The 23,593-nt window shown below is 43.9% G+C and overlaps 2 protein-coding genes across 2 annotated transcripts in view; both read right to left on the bottom strand.

Annotated features, from left to right (window-relative positions):
* LOC125374360 (transcription factor Maf-like) overlaps positions 1-11,538 on the bottom strand; it is a 29,777-nt gene extending 18,239 nt beyond the window's left edge. Inside the window, exon 1 of the mRNA XM_048385199.1 lies at positions 11,413-11,538. Coding sequence (XP_048241156.1) covers positions 11,413-11,421 — 9 coding nt within the window. The 5' untranslated portion in view covers positions 11,422-11,538. The remainder of the gene's footprint in view (positions 1-11,412) is intronic.
* On the bottom strand, positions 3,073-6,883 carry LOC125374359 (alkaline phosphatase, tissue-nonspecific isozyme-like). The gene is made up of 4 exons (XM_048385198.1): positions 6,440-6,883; positions 5,124-5,315; positions 3,746-3,859; positions 3,073-3,325 (listed from the first exon to the last, which is right to left on the bottom strand). Exons 1-4 carry the CDS (start codon positions 6,558-6,560, stop codon positions 3,111-3,113), a joined length of 642 nt encoding a protein of 213 aa, XP_048241155.1. The 5' UTR covers positions 6,561-6,883; the 3' UTR covers positions 3,073-3,110.
* Positions 11,539-23,593: the final 12,055 nt, after the last annotated feature.

Raw genomic sequence — 23,593 nt, forward strand, 5'->3', positions numbered from 1 at the left:
TGCAGACGTTTCAGAGCAAGGTGTTCTGTTTCTGTACAATAATGGCATGATATAACAAGGCTTGGTTTATTTCACGATAAACATTGTTCCATCATAACGTCATTTCTGGAGATTCGAAAATACTCTCATAACTTTAAGACGTCGTAAATATTGGAAGATGCTATTTATGAGAGTGCAGTGAACTGTTCCCCTTAGATGTTGCTGTGCAACGCAGATAACCGCAATGGCCAAACGACCGCATCTAAATGATGGCGATATATGGTTATCTTTAATTAAAAAATAAACGACGAGAGTGAGTTGTTTATCGTACAATACAAATACAACACGAGGAGCGCATGTCACAGTTCAGTGTTCATTAAATGGACTTGTCCGACGTGCCGAGATCGGACTGTATTCAGGGAGTCATCATTATTCAAAAACGGTGAATGTTTTCAAAGCTTGTAGACGTTAATAACATCCTCAAAGAGGCTTTAAATAATGTTCACATCTCATATAAGAACGACGACTCGTGGTCGCTGTTTTTCGTGCAATATAACACTGCGCGGAGAATAAACTAAAATGCGTCCCTCGTTTCTTCTCCCTGCAGTATTTTATTCTATGATAAGCAACTCCCCCTCATCTGTTTTTTCTTAAATAAAGTACGTAAGTGCACAAATCGTGATTGTAACAAACTGCCCAAACCATATACATTTTCACATGGCTAATCGCTGAGCGCGTTTGTGCGTGGAAATACGACATGTTCGTATGACCTGTATTCATCAGGGCACGGTATGCACGAAGGAAGAAAATTAGCGCTCCCTTACAGCACCGAGTCAAAGGTATTGCCCTGATATCACTATTGTTCAGGTGTCACTGTAGCTGGTACAAGTATGTCTTAAAACTTCGGGAGCTGAGTGAGTGAGTGAGTGAGTTTGATTTTACGCCGCTTTTAGCAATAGCACGGCGGGGGACACCAGAAATGGGCTTCACATATTGTACCCATATCGGGAATCGAACCCGGGTTTTCGGCATGACGAGCGAACGCTTTAACCACTAGGCTACCCGACAAACCCCACTTCACAAGAGTGAGTGAGTGAGTATGGTTTTACGCCGCTTTTAGCAATATTCCAGCAATATCACGGCGGGGGACACCAGAAATGGGCTTCACACATTGTGCCCATGTCGGGAATCGAACCCGGGTCTTCGGCGTGACGAGCGAACGCTTTAACCACTAGGCTACCCGACCGCCCCCACTTCACAAGACAACATGCCAGGAGAGTTAGACAACACCTAATAGCATTAGAAAAGGGCGCCAATTCGCGGCAGGTATTGGTTGTAACACATTCGCTATCCACTGTTTGCGTTATAATGATAGGACTTATTAAGTAACGTAAGGCGACAGCGAGCACGAGCGTCCATTACAATGGGGTGGTTCATGGACTAACATTTAGATTTTTCAATATTTTCTGAGGTTATATTTGTGATGTGACAATTTATTTAGTGATACATTTTATGTAGCCTACATTTGTGAACGTTTGGCAAGTTTCGTTTAATGTTGACAGTTGCGCGGTTTACAAGGGAGGTCACTCTAAGGCAGTAATATGGAAAGGGCGTGTGACCTTGGGATTAAAGCATCCGCATCCGCTCCAACTCGTGTTATTCCGGGACAAGCCGAATAGCGACTCGTGCCGCTCTCGTCGCCATTTTTGCGACCGGGTTCCGTCTTAGCGCAAACGGGTATACCTAAAACAATTGTCAACTTGTTGCGTAATTGTTTACATATATTTCCCCATATATTATATTTATATTAGATGCAATCAAAAGCACATCGGGACATGCGGAATTATACAGTATGATTGAACACATTTAACTGCGTCTTGGTTATATTTTTAGATGCAAGACATATGAAAAATCAAAAATTGTTTCTGAGGGATTCTTTGACGAAGAACTTGAAATCATACGCGCATTCTGATTGGTTGGTCGTATTTTCGCACATAACATTCATCGATAGGGGGACTAGTTTCCTTGCAGGTTACGGAAAGGGGCGAGTGGTGACGAATGCATCCGCTCGTCACGCCGAAGACCCGGGTTCGATTTCAAAGTGAAAACCCAATTATATATTTTGTTGGAATAGAGCTAAGAGCGGCGTAAAGCTATACTCACTCACTCACCATGGATACGTAAATGCCTGTAAATAGGCTACATACTGTGTGGTGAATATATTGTGGCTCTAACAATTCGAAAGGAAAGAAAAAAATAATTCGTTCACTTCACAAAGACAGCTTCACAAATTGTTTACCCAGCCGTCATGTTCATGTCTATTTCAATAATCTTATTTTGTTTCCATGGCAACTGCAATGAAATATTTGTTTACGGATCGAGTGGTCAGGCTTGCTGACTTGGTTGATGCATGTCATCGATCCCAACTGCGTTGATCGATGCTCGTGATGTGAATCACTGGATTGTCTGGTAAAGACTCGATTATTTACGGACCGCCGTCATGTAGCTCAAATATGGCTGAGTGCGGCGTTAAACAACAAATATACAAACAAAAACACTGTATCTTTACCACTGTTTTTCCATGACACACTTTGTAGAACACAATGTTACATAATGCACACTTCCATTCTTTCATTGTATTTGATGTTCTGATATTAAGTGCGACATTGTATTCGATGGGATCAATTGGGATCGATGACATGCATCAACCAAGTCAGCGAGCCTGACCACCCGATACCGTTAGTCTCCTCTTACGACAAGCATAGTCACCTGTTACGGCAAGCATGGGTTGTTGAAGACTCAATCTACCCCGGATCTTCACGGGCAGCATTACTCTTATACAACTAAAATATGCACGTTGGAAGTCTTTAGGCTGAGGCGATATATGTTCTTTAGTCCATTTTTTGTTATTATCCCAATTTTCTATCAATCCAACATATATGGACCTGCATGCCACATAGATAGATAGATAGATAGATAGATAGACATATTGTAAGTGTACTGAAATGACGGCACTTGGGAAGCGAAGGTCTTTTTTAGTTCAGAGTTCTAGTATCACTGTAATGAGAAGAACCACTACATTCAAGTGGTTCGATGATGCCAAACTGATGCTGGGTTTCTGAGGCTGCGCATTAGGAGAAGAGAGCAAGGACCTGGCGCATTGTCTTTTTTTTAGCATACGGTCCGACACAGGAAGCGTACATCATGACATGCGCAATGTAGTTCTGTTCGTGGACCCCGTGGAAGAGGTGTGACATCGGACCCCGTGCATAAATCGCAACATCTTCACCTCCGTGTGTTTCTAGATCCTGCCGCACTGCTGACTCCGCGGTATAATTCAACTTGGCTGAGGAGAAAACATGTTATTCTGAACAAAAGTCAATCTAAAAAATGTTCATTTTCAGTAAAAACAACAAATTAAAGGTTGAGAAACATTGGAAGCTTGACTCGAAAATTGAACGATATTTGGAAAAAATATATATAGTTATATGTAAAGAAAATATGTCGTTTTATCTAATTCGTTTAACCATCAAGAGCAAGATCACTACACCATCTTCTTAGGCATTGTGCGCCGACCATGAGCATTTAAACACATGTTTTAACACAGTCCTAAAGTTCTCACGCCATGTAAATTGGTACGTACGCTGTGTGAGTAATCGGTGATTTTATTTCACTGGGGTTACCAATTTTGAAACATGGCATGCCCTGGAATAAAATTTCAACGAAATCCATTTTGAAATTGTAGCCTCGCTTCCACATTACTCACTCGTCACATCATCCGTCAGGTTACGCCGACCCCCGTAGTTGACGTTTCGGCCGTTTCCGTAGATCAACGTTGTGTATGTCAGGTTGTCATCGTCAAGAGATGCGTCCACAACACCTAGCCAAACGTGCAAAAATGTGTTGTTAATGATAGTATACATTTTGTTTCCAGTTATACATATTTAAAACTTCTGGGCAAAATGATTTACAATAATATATAATATATAAAGAACTACTTAACTTTTAAGTTAAAGAATAAATGTTCTTTTACACCCCGTCAGCAATATTATTGCTATGGCTTACTGTATATAATCGAGTCAGGGAAATGAACTGCGGTTGAGCGAATTTCCACGCCATCAGGTTGGTTGGTTGGTTTGTTGATTTACGCCGCACTCAGCAATATTCCAGCTATATGACGGCGGTCTGTAAATAATCGAATCTGGACCAGACAATACAGTGATTGACATCATAAGCATCGATCCACGCAATTGGGATTGATGACATGCATCAACCAAGTCAGCGAGCCTGACCACCCGATCCCGTTAGTCGCCTTTTACGACAAGCATAGACGCCTTTTACGGCAAGCATGGGTTGCTGAAGACCTATTCTACCCCGGAACCTTCACGGGTCCCACGCCATCAGGAAGCAGTTGACATTCAATCAGTCAGATCACATAGTCAATTCTCATTTTAGTAAGGCCTATGACAATATTGTACTATGGGGAAAGTGCTGTAGATTTCATAATAGTGAATTCAAATTGAGCATACATTACAGAGTTATATAATGCATCTTTCTTTTTGAGCCTTTTTTCAAACTTGAGTAGGGAAGAGAAGATTGGATCTGTTTTGTTAGTTTTTCTTTTGCAGATTAGTCTACTATAAGAGTAAACTTGATTCCAATGTGCCATTATATTTGCACCGCCCCCTTGGGCTCGAACTGTGAAGTTGCGGACCGAGGCCATGGTGACCACGGCTCGTCACCCTCCGAATCTGATACAATAATAGGGGACGGTCGGGTAGCCTAGTGGTTAAAGCGTTCGCTCGTCACGCCGAAGACCCGGGTTCGATTCCCGACATGGATTTTATGTATGAAGCCCATTTCTGGTGTCCCCCGTCGTGATATTGCTGGAATATTGCTAAATGCGGCGTAAAACCATACTCACTGGATGATACAATAAATGATGCGACATATGGAAAAAGTAGAAATACGGTGCAAGAATGACATTTGAGTTGAAGAGGTCGTTTCTTAACATTGCTTAAAATGATAAGAATATTAGGAGCGGGCGTATTTTTAAGGGCGCAAGGGCCATGATAAACAAAAGACTTACTTTAATTGGCCTCATCCTGTCTGAAAACTATAGTGACCCAGCTAACAGCACGTACCAAGAATATTGTTGCCTCTAGAGCGGTATCCGGCCATCATCATGGTGTGGGAGTGGTCAGCTGTGGTCACTATCAACGTGTCCTTCTGACTGGTCAGGTTGTCAGCGCGTGAGACTGCTTCAGAAAATGCTACAGTTTCCGACAATGCAAGTGCCGCGAGGTTTACGTGATGCGCATGATCGATGCGACCGCCTGAAAGATAGGATGATGTGTTGTGAATGGATTTTTAATTTGGTTTAAAACATATTTATTCCATTTGTCGTTTGACTGATTTATGTTCATTAAAGGCGATACCCCGAGGTTTAGAGCTACGCCCTTGTTTGATGATCGTTTAATTGTCATGTGGTTGGTGTACGTGACCGAAGAAGCATTTCTTCATCGTCCAGTTCCAATGCTGAACCTGTTGTTGCGTATACGCCAAAGAATACTCAGGGTCGAGTATCTGCCGGTACAGATTCCATTCGGTGTAAAGGTAAATGAAAATTATATGAATGGGTGACTGAAAATCAGTGATGACACCAAGTGTGTCAAATCAGGGGAAGTTAAGCAACGTCGATCTCGGTGAGTAGTTGGATGGGTGACTACGTTCATCTTCCCGAGGCAAGAGAGTTAACTGACTTTAAAAGTCCAGTTTCCACCCTTGCCGAACTAGGCTGGAATTCCTGGGCTCGATCGTAGCGCCACCAATGGCTATTACGAGTTGTCCTTTCTATGCCTCTCCTATTGACCAATCAGATTCAACCTCTCGTATCACTTGCATTTGTTTCAAACAAAACGGTGGCGCCCAGTCAAGACGATCTGATCGATAATCAAGATCTATATTGTGATAAAACGAGTCTTACATCGCGAAGTGCATCAAATCACGTGAGCACCTTGATTAAAAACATGAAAAGTTTTAGAAAATATCTGTTGACAACGAGTTAGCGGTGCACATGCTTTGCAAATGCTGCAGTCGACCGAAATCTGCATGACATTCTACAAACCGGATTTCGATTTCGGCGCGCGATTTTGATTGGACTATTCATAGACTCGTTAGTCCAGCCAAAATCTAACTCCATAATACCAGCCTAGTTCGGCAAGGGTGGAAACTCGACTTTTATAGTCAGTTAACTCACTTGCCTCGGGAAGATGGACCACGTTAAGCAGTTTGACTCCTGAGAGTTTCTAGGGCTTCGGTCCTGCCCCACACTGAAGCACATGTTCCACATGTGGTGTCTCCTTAGGCAAGTGACTTCGTTCGAAATGAGTCTCTGTTAACCCAGCAGTGAGTGGGTACCCGGTAGGATGAGATGAAACATGAAATACGTTGATTTTACCTTCGACGAAGAGGAAGTATCCCTTGGGGGTTTTCCTGAGTATCTGTATCGCCTTGTCCGTCATGGCAGCTAAAGATGGTTCTTTATATGGATGCTGCTGCCTCTCGGCCTCAAACTGCATCCTGCAAACTGATCCTGGTTGAACAGTCCTTCAACAGTGCAAAGGCAAAATCGCCGTAACGAAATCGTGAAAAAGGGTTTAACGTCGCGTTCGAGATTATTTCACCTAAATGGCATACATTTTTAGCTTGATTGGACTTACGCCGGTGTAGCAGGCTCAAATCAATCCCTTAAAAATTCACTCTGGAGTGTTTTCACCCTTGACTCAGGTCGATCGACTCTACTCGGCCCAAAACACTCACTCAAGGCTCAGACCTCTCCCCGTTAGGCTCAAATCAATCCCCTACATTTTTAATAGTATTCTGTTTCTCCTGTCCGGTTTTGGCATTCAGTTCTTAAACTTTTAGATGTTCGTGTACCCCCCTTCTTACCTGAAAAGGGGCGGTCGGGTAGCCTAGTGGTTAAAGCGTTCACTCGTCACGCCGAAGACCCGGGTTCGATTCCCGACATGGGTACAATGTGTGAAGCCCATTTCTTTTGTCCCCCGCCGTGATATTGCTGGAACAGTGCTAAAAGCGGCGTAAAACCATACTCACTCACTCCTTCAAGGGAACCCCATTCGCATTTTTATCGGATCGTGAGACCAAGATTATCGGATTTGTTATCTATAATGCTATCCATTATATGATAAACGTGTTGATTTTGGAAAGTGAAAAGACAGGGTGACAAAATAAGCATGGTCATTAAATAGATACAGCTACATTTACTGAACGTCACGTTTCCTCCTAGTGCACACGAATTCGCTGTTTAAATCAATCAACAAACCTTTGCCAAAGCAACATGCGGAAACTTGTCAAAACTAAGAGAATGTTCTTCTCCTGACTGCCCTTTGACCTGCCCAGCAAAGATCCGACTGGCTGTGACTGTTGAGATCCCCATACCGTCGCCGAGGAAGAGAATAACGTTGTGGGCGACCCCTACCGTGGACTCCATATTCAGTGTTGCGTGGAGTTCGTCCAGAGCAATTTTATTCCAATACTCTGGGTCTAAAAAATGAATGAGCCTATATTACATGCAAAGCAAAATCATACTCACTTCCAGGTTTTGCCATTAAAAGGCATAAAAAGGTAGAATCACATCAGAGAACAGATAGCACACTTTTTTTGGTAGAATGACATCAGAGAACAGAAAGCACACTTTTTGGGGGTAGAATGACATCAGAGAACAGAAAGCACACTTTATTTGGTATAATGACATCAGAGAACAGAAAGCACACTTTTTGGGGGTAGAATGACATCAGAGAACAGAAAGCACACTTTATTTGGTATAATGACATCAGAGAACAGAAAGCACACTTTATTTGGTATAATGACACTAGAGAACAGAAAGCACACTTTATTTGGTATATGGACATCAGAGAACAGAAAGCACACTTTATTTGGTATAATGACATCAGAGAACAGAAAGCACACTTTATTTGGTATAATGACATCAGAGAGCAGAAAGCACACTTTTTTGGGGTATAATGACATCAGAGAACAGAAAGCACACGTACCGCATCGGGCATGTTTGGTAAATAACATTTATATAACAAAACAGCAGATACAGAAGCGTTTGTCATATCTGCACTAAATTGCAATTGAGTACGTGGTATTTAATTGGTTAACCAAACAAAACAACAAAACAAATTGCAACGCCCACAATTGGACTACTGTTTCCTGATTGGCTGATAACATAATGGGCGGGGCTTGTGTTGCATCTTTGCGCTGAACGATGTCGCTGACTTCGCATTGTTGTCTTTTGTTTTTTATGTGTTAATGAATAAATAAGTAGTCTGTGAAATTATTATTATTTCTGAGAATTATTTTTAATAAGCGTTTTGCTTGTTTTCACCACTTCGGGTTTTCCTCCCACATCAAGCAGACACGCCGTGATGTAACTGAAATAACCAAATTCGCTCACTCGTTAAGAAAATTACCAACAACATACGTAAGCTAGACCGTGCTATTATGCTGTTCGTATACTAAATGCGCCAAAGCCATGGGTGCAAAGTCAGGTGCAAGGGTATACGGGGCAAGGATATACGGGGCGAGGGTATACGGGGGCAAGGATATACGGTGCAAGGGTATACGGGGCAAGGATATACGGTGCAAGGATATAGGGGACAAGGATATACGGTGCAAGGATATACGGGACAAGGATATACGGGACAAGGATATACGGGGCAAGGATATACGGTGCAAGGGTATACGGGGCAAGGATATACGGTGCAAGGATATACGGGACAAAGATATACGGTGCAAGGATATACGGGACAAGGATATACGGGACACGGATATACGGGACAAGGATATACGGGGCAAGGATATACGGGACAAGGATAGACGGGACAAGGATATACGGTGCAAGGGTATACGGGGCAAGGATATACGGGACAAGGATATACGGGGCAAGGGTATACGGGGCAAGGATATACGGTGCAAGGGTATACGGGGCAAGGATATACGGTGCAAGGATATAGGGGACAAGGATATACGGTGCAAGGATATACGGGACAAGGATATACCGGGCAAGGATATACGGTGCAAGGGTATACGGGGCAAGGATATACGGTGCAAGGATATAGGGGACAAGGATATACGGGACAAGGATATACGGGACAAGGATATACGGGACAAGGATATACGGGGCAAGGATATACAGGACAAGGATATACGGTGCAAGGGTATACGGGGCAAGGATATACGGTGAAAGGATATACGGTGCAAGGGTATAAGGGGCAAGGATATACGGTGCAAGGATATACGGTGCAAGGTATACGGGGCAAGGATATACGGGGCAAGGATATACGGGACAAGGATATACGGGGCAAGGATATACGGGACAAGGATATACGGGGCAAGGATATACGGTGCAAGGGTATACGGGACAAGGATATACGGGGCAAGGATATACGGGACAAGGATATACGGGGCAAGGATATACGGTGCAAGGTATACGGGGCAAGGATATACGGATCAAGGATATACGGGACAAGGATATACGGGGCAAGGATATACGGGACAAGGATATACGGGACAAGGATATACGGTGCAAGGTATACGGGGCAAGGATATACGGAGCAAGGATATACGGGACAAGGATATACGGGACAAGGATATACGGGACAAGGATATACGGGGCAAGGATATACGGGACAAGGATATACGGGGCAAGGATATACGGTGCAAGGTATACGGTGCAAGGATATACGGGACAAGGATATACGGGGCAAGGATATACGGGACAAGGATATACGGTGCAAGGGTATACGGGACAAGGATATACGGGGCAAGGATATACGGTGCAAGGATATACGGGGCAAGGATATGCGGGACAAGGATATACGGGGCAAGGATATACGGTGCAAGGACATACGGTGCAAGGATATACAGCATTCAGAACAGACAAACACAGCCTGTCAGGTGGTCATCAAATGAAACTGACAACGTCTCAAATGCAAGGGCTACACACACTCACATGTGCAACCTTTTTTTGCGGTCTGGACTTCGCTTTCCATTGCACATCACAATGTTTCGTCTGACATCAAACTTTGAAGCACATCAACATCATGCTCTCCTTCGATTAAAAAAAACCCCTGGACTTTCTGGTGAACCGCGTTGTCCAATGAATCACCTCAGTGAACTTTGGTTGACCAATGTCAGCACAACTCACTGACGTCATACTTGCGGTTATCTGGTAGGTAACCTCCGAGTGACGTCATCATTAAAGCTGATAAAGCATGGGGTGTTCTTTAACTTCTTTTGAGTAGTATATATCAAAGGTTTCATTTTATGCGTGTCATCTCGGGTATTGTCCTTGATTAGCACACGTTAAGGTCGAATCTTGTCAACCCTTGTTCCATGAAATGTGGTAACCTCTGTTGACTCGGTTTACGCCAACTTAACAATCGAACGTTTGCAGTTGTGTTTTTGTTTTTTTGGTTTGGTTTGTTGTTTAACGCCGCACTCAGCAATATTCCAGCTATATGACGGCGGTCTGTAAATAATCGCGTCTGGATCAGACAATCCAGTGATTAATATCATGAGCATCAATCCACGCAATTGGGATTGATGACATGCATCAACCAAATCAGCGAGCCTGACCACCCGATCCCGTTAGTCGCCTTTAACGACAAGCATAGTCACCGTTTACGGCAAGCATGGGTTGCTGAAGACCTATTCTACCCCGGAATCTTCACGGGTCTGCAGTTGTGTCATAAATGTAACACGTTGACTACTACTCAGGTTAACTTGCATCAAACCAGATTTGCCGACCTCGAGGACATAATGAATACAGTCCCAGGTCCCATCACACATCATGGGGAGCTCGGGTTAGGTTCTCAGCATCCTGTTGCAAGAGGGGATTTAATGGATCCGGTGGTCAGGCTCGGCGACTCGGTTGATCGTGTGTCAACGTACCCCGACGTGACCAACGACCTTCTGATCCGAGGCCGGACGCCTTGCCCACATGACCAAAGAGGTTAACCCCGTCAGCAGGCTGACAAGGTGAGGATGTCATCCGTGGGACGACTCCCCTCCTTGCTGCACACAGAAGGCACGTTCCGGGCCGCACAGAAGGGCACTGGCATATCTTATACTCATGTTTAATATGAACGTGCTCAGCCGAACGTTGGGCGCCAATGAAGCGGCCATTACATTTCCGAGTTCCTTGACGGGATTCGAACCACAGACCTTGTGATCTTAGGTCGGATGACGTCTCCACATGACCATAGATAACCCGTCTGCAAGCTGACAATGTAAGAATGTCATCTGTTGGATGACTCCACGCTATGTTCACGAACACAACTGGAATATTGCTCAGTCAGGTGTCAAAAAGCTGAAACCACAAAAAATCAAGACAGCGTCACCCACCTCTGTCATGCGTGTCCTTCCTGAAAGACTGGGTGGCAGGGAAGGGATATTGATGAGAAAGCCAGAGCATGGACAACGTGAGACACACTGAGAGTAGTCCCTCCATGACTGCACAGATATTGTGGAGGAACAGTGCAGGCAATGTACCCCAGATAGGGGCATACCGGGTACATATCCACCCGTATCTCGGTAGCTAATGTATGTGAGCAGTTTATTTATTTAACCTGTTTAAGCAATAGTAATATTGCACTCCTACGCTGCGTTATTTTTTTATACATGTCGCAGTGTAATTTTTAGAATTGGGTTAATTACCAAATGTCTATATAATCAAGATATTGGGATATTTATCTTTAATGACCGTTGCCCTGGCGTCAATGCTGGGTCAGTTTAGTTGGCCACACACAGGTGTTACACATCACAAACAGTGAGTTCAGTTGAGTGTCTGGCGACACTTGCTCAAGATGTTCAAGGCCTCATTAGGGGGCACGGGTGGCCAGGTCGTCTTAGGCGCCGCAATTCGCTGTGCAGAGTTGCGTCCCTTGGTCACGCCAGAAACCTATGATTGTGGGTTCGAATCCCGGTTTGCCCCGATTGTGGTTTGTCAGCACCATACCCGTGCTCGTGGGTTTCACCGAAGTGGTAAACGTCTGATAATGAGACCTGCATCACTTCGGGCTTTATTCCCACATTAAGCTGACGCCGTGATATAACTGGAATTATGTTAAAAGCGGCGTTAAACCCAACTCACTCACTCACACTCTCAAGGCCTCATTTAAGCTTTCAAAACGTTTTATGGCACACGCGTAAAGGACATTTCCAGATTTGACGCATCAGTGACAAACATTATGTCCAAAGCAAATACTTATTTTGTACCATATGTTCCAGTGGTTTTTTTCAGGTGAACGGTAGATTTGCCTTTGCATTTGTTTGTGACCGGTGGAACAAGATACGCCACCTTTACGCGAACACCTAGTATACCAACTATTTGATGGTGATAAAAAATCACATACAATGATGTGGTCGGAATCGTACAATGGGCTCTCTTTCAGCAGAGATTTCTTATGATTACGGTTTTGTCGCTTTTATTTACACTTCTCAAACAGTGAGTTGTGTTTAACACTGTTTTGAACCGTTTTTCAGTTGTATCACGGCGTGTCAAGTTATATAGGATTCTTGCAAGCCTTCCGTACGCAAATCTGCACGATAAAAATAAGTGAACTACTCGACACAGTTTTAATGTTCAACTCCCCGACGAAGAGTCCCACTCAGAAAACCTAGTATCTCTGCCGCAGGCCGCGCCGTGTGACGATTCGACACATCTTTCACAGTTCATTCAAGATATTGCATATGGTTTTCATCTGTTTCGACGAGTCTTCACATTTAGATAAACGTATGTCATAGAATGGTTAACTTTCATTGAGAAAATATCAGTTTTAACAATTGTCTGCAACGGAACTGCCTGTCGTTCTACGAATTTGCTTCCGAATGTGTCATTCGTCACCCTATTTTACCAATTGCTGTGAAACACAACCCTATTTTAAACATCGCTGTGTAACACAACCCTATTTTACACATCGCTGTGTAACACAACCCTATTTTACCAATCGATGTGTAACACAACCCTATTTTACCAATTGCTGTGAAACACAACCCTATTTTACCAATCGCTGTGTAACACAACCCTCTTTTACACATCGCTGTGTAACACAACCCTATTTTACACATCGCTGTGTAACACAACCCTATTTTACCTATCGCTGTGTAACACAACCCTATTTAAACAATCGCTGTGTTACAAAAACCCTATTTTACCAATTGCTGTGAAACACAACCCTATTTTACCAATCGCTGTGTAACAAAACCCTATTTTACACATCGCTGTGTAACACAACCCTATTTTACCAATCGCTGTGTAACAAAACCCTATTTTACCAATCGCTGTGCAACACAACCTATTTACCTCTGCAGTCGTGTCACCAAGTCGCAGTCGCCAAGTCCTGGTTCAAGCGCTGTTGGAGGAGAACAGGCTTCTTGTATTTGCGAACAATATTTTTCCAATCGCTGCTCAACAGAACCCTATTTTACACATCGCTGTGCAACGCAACCCTATTTTACACATCGCTGTGCAACGCAACCCTATTTTACACATCGCTGTGCAACACAACCTATTTACCTCTGCAGTCGTGTCACCAAGTCGCATTCCAAGTCCTGGTTCGAGCGCTATGGGAGGGGAACAGGCTTCCTGTGCCACATCCTGCGCTACTTCCTGCTGCTCAACGGGAAGCAAAATTTGTTCATCACTCAAGATGAGTTCTGTGAACTGTTTGTTTTTGGGACCGAGAGACGAGAGAAGTGCTACCACAAGCACCTGGTTCCAGGTAGGTGCCATCTTCCCGAGGCAAGGGACTATAAAATTCCAGTTTCCACCCTTGCCGAACTTGGCTGGTATTATGGAGTTACATTTTGGCTGGCCTCTAACGAGTCTGTACATAGTCCAATCAGAACCGCGAAACGAAATCGACATGCCGTTCGTCAACTTCAGTGCAGATTTCGGACGATTGCAGAGCCTGTGTACCGTAACCTGGGCGTCGACAGATATTTTCAAAACCTTTTCATGTTTGCAATCAAGGTGCACAACGTGTTTGATGAATTTTGCGAGGTGGGGCCCGTTGTATTACAATACATATCAGACCGTTTTGGCTGGGCGCCGCCATTTTGTTTGAAGCAAATGCAAGTGATATGAGAGGTGGAATTTGATGGGTCAGTAAAAGGGACGTAGAAGGGACGTAACTCGTAATAGTCACTGGTGGCGCGACGATCGAGCCACGGACTATCAGCATAGTTGGGGAAGGGTGGAAACTGGACTTTTATAGTCAGTAAACCCCTTGCCTCGGGAGGATGGGTTGGTGCGAACAGGTAGGGGCGGCCGGGTAGCCTAGTGGTTAAAGTGTTAGCTCGTCACGCCGAAGACCCGGGTTCGAATCTCGACATGGCTACAATGTGTGAAGCCCATTTCCGGTGTCCCCTGTCCTGATATTGCTGGAATATTGCCAAAAGCGGCGTAAAACCATACTCACTCACCTCCCTTGGTCAAAAGTGAATAGAGAGGGTATAAGTTTGAATCCCGCATTTGTTTCCGATTATGACCCTTGGTCTGTTTCCAAATCTTCTACAACGTCCACCTATTCACAGGGCGGTGGGGAAGCCTGGTGGGTAATGCGTTCGCTCGTCACGCCATGGCCCGGGTCCGTTTCCCCACATGGGTACTATATGTGAAACCCATTTCTGGTGTCCCCCGCCGTGATATTGCTGGAATAGTGCCAAAAGCGGCGTAAAACCATTCTCACGTACTCACTCCTCCTATTCAGAGTGGCACATATAATTGGTGAATTTTGGTAAATTCTTTGGCATCCTCCAGGAGTTTTTTCAGAAAGGACTTTCAGCGTGGATTTATTTTTGGTTGGTGTCTCCTTGAACTATGCAATATTTCTTTGAGGTCAAGTTAGGGGCGCTGGACGTACATCGACAGCACCAATCCCGTCATGTCTGTTTAATGCTGAGTTCAAACGGAACACACACACTCACATGTGTAATTTTCAGGAATATCTACATGTACCTGTGCACCCACAGGTTAATGTTTGACAAGATCCGTCCATTCCCGAGAGTCTACCTCCTGGCTCGCAGATTATTCAGTGTATTTTTGTATTTGTCTTGCCAGTTCCCAACTCCACTTGCTCGCTGGCTCGCTCGCTCCTGCCTCTCCCTCACTCACTCACTCACTCACTCAGTTGTGTTTCCAGAATATCTTTTCCTTGGTGTATTTTTGTATTTGTCTGTCCAGTTCACTCACTCACTCACTCACTCACACACTCACTCACCGAAGTGGTAAACGTCTGAAACCTGCATCACTTCGGGCTTTCCTCCCAAATTAAGCTGACACAACTGGAATACTGTTAAAAGCGGCGTTAAACCCAACTCACTGGAACGCTGACGTTAAGGGTCAAAGGGAGACTACTCCATCAAACCTTAGCGGCAAAACCTTAAGCTTGTTTACAATTTTAACTGTACTCTTTATCAATAAAGTCACTTACGTGATATAAAGATTAATGTCCTTGCACAATTTATTATATAAAAACACAAGACAATTTCTGTATCTGAATTTTCATGTGAAATATGTGAGGTTATCGCGAGGTGCCCCGCCTGAGGCCACTGGATGATCCTGGGTGAATGAAGAGACAAGAAATGAGAAATATTGATGAACAGTAAAAATGGCGTAAATTATTTCTCCTGAAATAAAGACAGTGATTTTTACATGCTCAAATCAGTTTAAACAATTTTTGACAGGATGTACGTAAGCGTGTACATTTTTATTTTTATTTATATTTATTTATCAACAGGGCTATTTGATAATTCAATAAACCTAACTTAACTTAATTATATAATAATCACTCATCGATGGCATGAATGTTAAATCGCCTAGATAAGTTGGTTATGTCCATTGGATTACAATGTATCAAGATTGATATTTTTACAGCTTCAGCTGTCAAATGTTCAGTCCCTGACGTTCATTCCCGCACGTTCGTCTATTTCCGTGAGGGTTCATTCGCACCAGCTGACATCTCCCAGGAAGGTTGTCGTGACAAACACTTTATAAATCTGCTGAGTAAGTAATATTTCACATTAAATTATGTAATCATATGCATAATAATAATTATGTAAAGAGCAGAATGTCTTATAATTCAGTTGAAGGCCCTTGTACAATGCGATATCTCCATTGTTTTCACGAAACAATGAAATTGTGGCGTCATAAAATGGACATAATATATTGTTAATGTATGTAAGCTATATCATAAATTGGAAAAATGACATGGCCTTTCATTGACTGTGTTTCAAAGCCGTCCAAACACCATGTAATCAATAAGCCACCTGATGTACAGGAAGGTTTATTGACGACACACACGGGCCCATTTGTGAAAAACTGGCAATAGTTTCAACAGATGCTAGCTTTGCACGCAGGGCACGTGCCGAACATACCCACCTGGTAGTCCCGTGCAGCACTGTTCCCACGTGACCGTTGTTTGGTTGGTTGGTTTGTTATTTTACGCCGCACCCAGCAATATTCCGGCCATATGGCGGCGGGCTGAATAAAATCGAGTCTGGACCAGACAGTCCAGTGATTAATATAACGAGCATCGATCCACGCAATTGGAATATGATGACATGCATCAACCAAGTCACCGAGCCTGACCACCCGATCCCCTTAGACGCCTCTTACGACAAGCATAGTCGCCTTTCAGGTCAAGCATGGGTTGCTGATGACCTATACTACCCCGGATCTTCACGGGTCCCAAGGTGACCGTGCAACTCTCAAACGAGGAATCCAAGATTGAGTCAAGTTACTTTATGGATATCAATATTGTCCTGCACATAATCCCCCGCCACTCTTGGCAACGACATATCCCAAAACTCTTCACCATTTTGTCAGGCACGTATATTCACAACACCAGTCTCATATCACTTCTTCAGTCAAAATTCCGGTCTGCGAGATCTCCCGCTATTCTACCTGCTGCAAGTCACGGGAAAGGCTGTTTTCACAATATGGCCTCAATTCTGCAGCAGACAGCTTGACTTCCATTCGCTATCAGCTGGTAATCGGGTAATGTTGACTTCGTTTGTTTATAGGGGTATTAATAATAATAATTAATAATAATTGATTTGTAAAGCGCCTAATATCCATCGACAGTTGCTCACTGGCGCTGTGACAAGGTTAAAAAGTAATATCTATGTACATATGCCAACAATCAGGAGATCTATTGAAAAGCTGAAGTGAAGAAGTGGGTTTTGAGGAGAGACTTAAATGTTTCCTTAGAAGCAGAGTTTCTCAGATTCAAAGGCAAAGCGTTCCATAACTGTGGACTGCAAAAGGAGAAGCCACGGTCAGACATAGCAGAAGTAGACAGAGGCTGATACAGTAGAGTTCCACCAGAGGATCGGAGAGCACGCTCTGGAGAGTACAGGGATATAAGATCTTTGAGATAGTCTGGATAGTCGATATGTTAAACTGCGGCATGGTATTTCAGTTGGCTAGCACTATCTGCATGCACATTCACGTGCAATTATCTTTAAAGTCAGGTTGAACCCAATTTCGGGGCGTTGTGGTAGCCTAGTGGTTAAAGCGTTCGCTCGTCAAGCCGTAGGCCCAGGTTCGATTCCCATCATCCGTATAATGTGTGAAGCCCATTTCTGGTATCCCCCGCCGTGATATTGCTGGAATATTGCTAAAAGTGGCGTAAAACCATACTCACTCTCTAAACCCCATTTCACCTCGCCACACAGCTTCGATGAAACTGAAACTGAAAAGGCATTTGATATTCGAGATGTTGTATGGAGTTTAGATATGTTTTAAGCTACAGCTGCAACCCCAGATATTATTAAATTTAATTATAAGCCTAAATACATATTTTCTAACAGCCTCTTGCAACAATGTTTTTGGGGCTATGTTTGGGTGCAGGAAATCTATTTTTTAACATATTGAAGCAATACTATTTTTTTCGGAAACTTCCAAGGACAATTTATTTTTTCCGATGGAATCCCAGGCCATGAATGAGCAAGGACAAGAATATTTCTAACGAAACTCCCGGGACTCGATCACGCTGATTTCGTGGCCCACTATTCTGAGTCCCCGCCTTTCTGTGTGCAGAGTAGTATCCATTTATCGTGTCAGGATCCGCTTCTTTATATGGAAGACTATGACCTGCGTCGTTTTGAACTTTCCTCTCACATTAGGGGGGGCGGTCGGGTAGCCTAGTGGTTAAAGCGTTCGCTCGTCACGCCGAAGACCCGGGTTCGATTCCCGACATGGGTACAATGTGTGAAGCCCATTTCTGGTGTCCCCCGCCGTGATATTGCTGGAATATTTCTAAAAGCGGCGTAAAACTTTACTCCTCTCACATTAAGATAACACACCGTTTCATAACTAACTGTAGTTCAAGGCGGCATAACATTGCACGATTCAGTGACGTGCAGACCTTGCACGTTTCCACGCCTGTCTGTGAGGTGAGGTGAAACTGGGTTTAACGTCGCGTCCAAGGTTATTGCACTTATATAGCGACGTGCATGCACGTGTGTGTGTGTGGCTGCTTGTACTAGTCCGGCCTGGTGCCGAGTTATAGTACTAGCCCACTGAGATACCATGCCGCAGTTTAACATGAATACCCCGCTCAGACACAGAAAACTGACACAGAAAACTGACCCCGAGCCGACCTGTCCTTGTTTTATCCCCTTAATGCCGAGCGCTAGTCAGGGTAACAACAAGTATCATCTTTTAATGTCTTTTGGTATGACGCGGCTGGGGATCGAACCCCGGACCTTCCGCTCTCCAGGCGGACGCTCTACCTCTAGAACACGATCGCGGTAGTTAGTGCACAGACGTGTATGATGTCCGTTCATGTGAATTGACTTGACTCCAAAACAGGTCATAAGACGCGTCGACGTAAAGCACGGACCATTTGATGATCCGATTTGAAATATGTTCGCTGGACAGACCCATTCACCTCACATGAACCGCAACGTACAAACACATACACACCACACAACACACCACCACACCAAACATAAAATACCACACGATATCACACATTCACCACACATCCATACCATACACACACCACATCACATCACACCACACATAAATACACACAAACACATCTTACCACATCACACTACACCTATATACCCACCACACACATCAAACCACACCACATCACACCACAAATACTTACACACCACACCACACATACATACCACACCACACCACACCACACCACACCACACCACTCCACACATACATACCACACCACACCACACCACACCACACCACTCCACACCACACCACACCACACCACACCACACCACTCCACACATGCATACCACACCACACCACACCACACCACACCACACCACACCACACCACACATACATACCACTCCATACCACACCACACCACACCACTCCACACATACATACCACACCACACCACACCACACCACACCACACCACGCCACACCACACATACATACCACTCCATACCACACCACACCACACCACACCACTCCACACATACATACCACACCACACCACACCACACCACACCACACCACACCACACCACACATACATACCACTCCATACCACACCACACCACACCACTCCACACATACATACCACACCACACCACACCACACCACACCACAACACAACACACCACTCCACACATACATACCACACCACACCACACCACACCACACCACACCACACCACACCACACATACATACCACACCACACCACACCACACCACACCACACCACACCACACCACACCACACCACTCCACACATACATACCACACCACACCACACCACACCACACCACACCACACATACATACCACACCACTCCACACCACACCACACCACACCACACCACACATACATACCACACCATACCAAGCCACACCACACCACACCACACCACAAATACTTACACACCACACATACATACCACACATTCGACACACATCCATACCATACACACACACAACACATGCACACCACACACACACATACACTACACATACATACACACCACGTACCACACATACCAACACACCAAAACACACATACAACACCATAATTACACGACACAACACACTTCAAACATAAAATTCACACATACACAACACACCACACCACACCACACCACACCACACCACACCACACCACAACACAACACAACACAACACATACATACATACATACATACATACATACATACATACATACATACATACCACACCATTCCACACCGCAACACACAACACAACACAACACCATGCCACACCACACATTCATTACATATCACACATACGCATCACACCACACACACCATAACACACCACAACACACCACACAACACAACACAACACCATTCCACACCACACCACACCACACCACACCACACCACACCACACCACACCACACCACACAACACAACACAACACAACACCATGCCACACCACACATTCACCACATATCACACATAGGCATCACACCACACACACCACAACACACCACACAACACCACACAACACAACACCATTCCACACCACACCACACCACACCACACCACACCACACAACACAACACCATGCCACACCACACATTCACCACATATCACACATAGGCATCACACCAAACACACCACAACACACCACACACACCACAACACAACACACAACACAACACAACACCATTCCACACCACACCACACCACACCACACCACACCACACCACACAACACAACACAACACCATGCCACACCACACATTCACCACATCACACACAAAGCGGCGTTAAATCCAGCATGCTCTGCTTATAATAATGTGTCGGTAATAATTAATGCTTTTTAATTCCACCTGCAGGTCCCGATGAGTTTATCCTTGCAATATGGGAGTCAGAGTCATGTTGTTTCAGCAAAAAAAAGTTCGAAGAACCCCGGGGGTATGTCTCAAAAGCTTTTCATTCCATATACCATTAAAAGAATGTTTTTTCACTCAATGACATTTTAACCATTAGCTGGTATTATATACTATTTAAATCATCTAACTCCTCGTTAATTTGGTTCAATATGATGGGTTGGTAGTATAGGTAATGGTGATTCTGGCTCACTTCCACTGGAGCCAGATTTATATACCTATACCACTACTACAGAGGGATTTTTTTATGCAAAAATGATGATGCGATTCAACGGTCAGGATTCGTATTAAAAGAAACATCAATGTTAATTAATAATGGATAAAACGTACCATAGACCACAAGGATAAAAATTAGCCACTGCGGCTAAGGTATCTAAAGATGGTTGAAGAAACAAACGATGTGGCAAATATACTTACCGGCACCGCGTTATATCCCGAGGAAGAAGTTTGATATTTTTACAACGAATGAAGTTCATCAGGCTTACATCTTGTTTCTTCCCAAATAAGGTAAGAAGCAAAACGTATAAATACGCTTTAACCGTAGTGGATGTGGCTAGTTGATACAAAGAGGCTGAGCCATTAACCTCGAAAGATTCAACAGAAGTAGCTAATGCACTGTGTCGCATATATAAACGCGGACCACTAAAATGGCCTAAGTTATTTCAAGTAGATCCTGGTCGCGAGTTTATGGGATCAGTAACTAAACTGTTAACAAAGCACGATGTCGAAATCAGGCGTGGTGAAAAAGAGGCCCACCGTAGTCAAGCTATCGTCGAAAGATTTAACACGACATTAGCGGAACGTTTGTTTGGATATCAGTATTGGATTGAAATGAAATCGGATCGATTAAGATCATCCGAATGGGTGACACGATTATCAGCGCTGAATAATGAAGTAACGAGATTAATCGGGAAGAAACCATCCAATGCGTTTAAAATGAAATCTCTGATTTCCGAATCTTCAGCAACGCGGAAAAGCAAAGAACAAAAACGTCCGGATAGAGTTAGCGTAAGATAGTTATAACAGTCCGGTGAACTCGAAGGAGGCCTACGTCGCGCAACCGATCCGATTTGGTCCCTTAAGATATATAACATTAGTCGGTTGGTTATGAAAGAAGGAGAGCCTATTCTTTAGTATCTTAAAGATGGACCGGGCAGGGCATTTGTACGCGAAGAGTTGCTCATAGTTCCCAAAGATGCAGTATTACCACCATAACCATAAGCATAGGTAGATACACCATCATTATCAATCCATCTCTTTGTATCTAAGTGGGATAATGATGTCTTGTTCATTCTTAATCCATATATCCTGTGATTGTTCATCTCGTGTTTGAATGTTCTACCATTGAATAATGGTTCTTTATACTGTTCGTGTTTGATATGCTTTTGTACAACATACTTCTTAACACCCTTAGCTTTTCTTATCTCTCCATTATCGGACTTCTTTATAGAATACATCTTAGGTCTTAATCCGACATACTCCGCAATAGGGGTCCCAGCACATTCACCATTCATCTTACCTAATACCTTTCTATTTACTACCCTGTGCAGTGGATTATCTTTTGGGTAATCGCTCGTGTCGTACATATCTATTTTTTTCTGCCATATCTTTATATACATCCTCGGTTTGTATTTCCATCAACAAAGAATCTGTGTCGGTATATAACACCTCGCATCTATCGCCGTACTGCTTCTTAAGTTCGTTGTAATAAAAGTCATACATTAAGTCGTAATCAAATATCTTGCTTCTTTCATCCTCATTAGACCTGACTAATTTAACATCAACACGCTTCCTTAGATTCTCCATAGTTTAACCAAATACTGAGTTATTCATGAGCTTATATAGATTCTTTTCAAAATCGCTGTAGTCATCTTTCTTAAATCTGTGTTCAGCCTTATATAGGGCTCCATCCAAGGGCTTTGATCAAACTTTGGAACTCTGTGTATTTTCTTTCGATTCATGCCTCATATTTTTCTTCTTTTAACGGCCCCATACCGATCATGGTCAAGAATTGTTGCCCTGGCATACCACTCGCCGCTACGTCGCAAACAACGTTTTCTTCCATCTGTGAATGGGAGGCAAAACCTTGATTCGCCTGTAAACGGTTGTAGACGCCTGGTGTAACGCTTTAAGCACAGAGCCCGTCTCTGGTGTTGCCGACCCCACCTCAGTCTTTGCCGCCTATGGTAAGCTGTTAGGGTCACTACCTTTAAAGTACGCCTTGCTTTCAGGCGGGATGCATAGAGCCTGTTTTCAACGGTAGATGTTGAAATACGCCTCTAATGATAATAGGGGGCACGGGTGGCCCAGTCGTCTAAGGCGCCGCGATTCGCTGTGCAGAGTTGCGTCCCTTGGGCACGCCAGAAACCTATGATTGTGGTTTCGACTCCCGGTTCGCCCTGATTATGTTTCTAGGTTTGTCAGTACCATACCCATGCTCGTGGGTTTCACCGAAGTGGTAAACGTCTGAGACCTGCATCACTTCGGGCTTTCCTCCCACACTAAGCTGACACGCCGTGATATAACTATAATACTGTTAAATGCGGCGTGAAACCCATCTCACTCATTCACTCCCACGAAGCTCATATGACTTGGATAAAACATATATTTCACTTTGATCCTCTCCTCCTGACACAACTTATCACATTTTA

This window comes from Haliotis rufescens, unplaced genomic scaffold, assembly GCF_023055435.1.
Source record: "Haliotis rufescens isolate VD_foot unplaced genomic scaffold, xgHalRufe1.0.p SCAF_55, whole genome shotgun sequence".
Taxonomy (NCBI): Eukaryota; Metazoa; Mollusca; class Gastropoda; order Lepetellida; family Haliotidae; genus Haliotis; species Haliotis rufescens.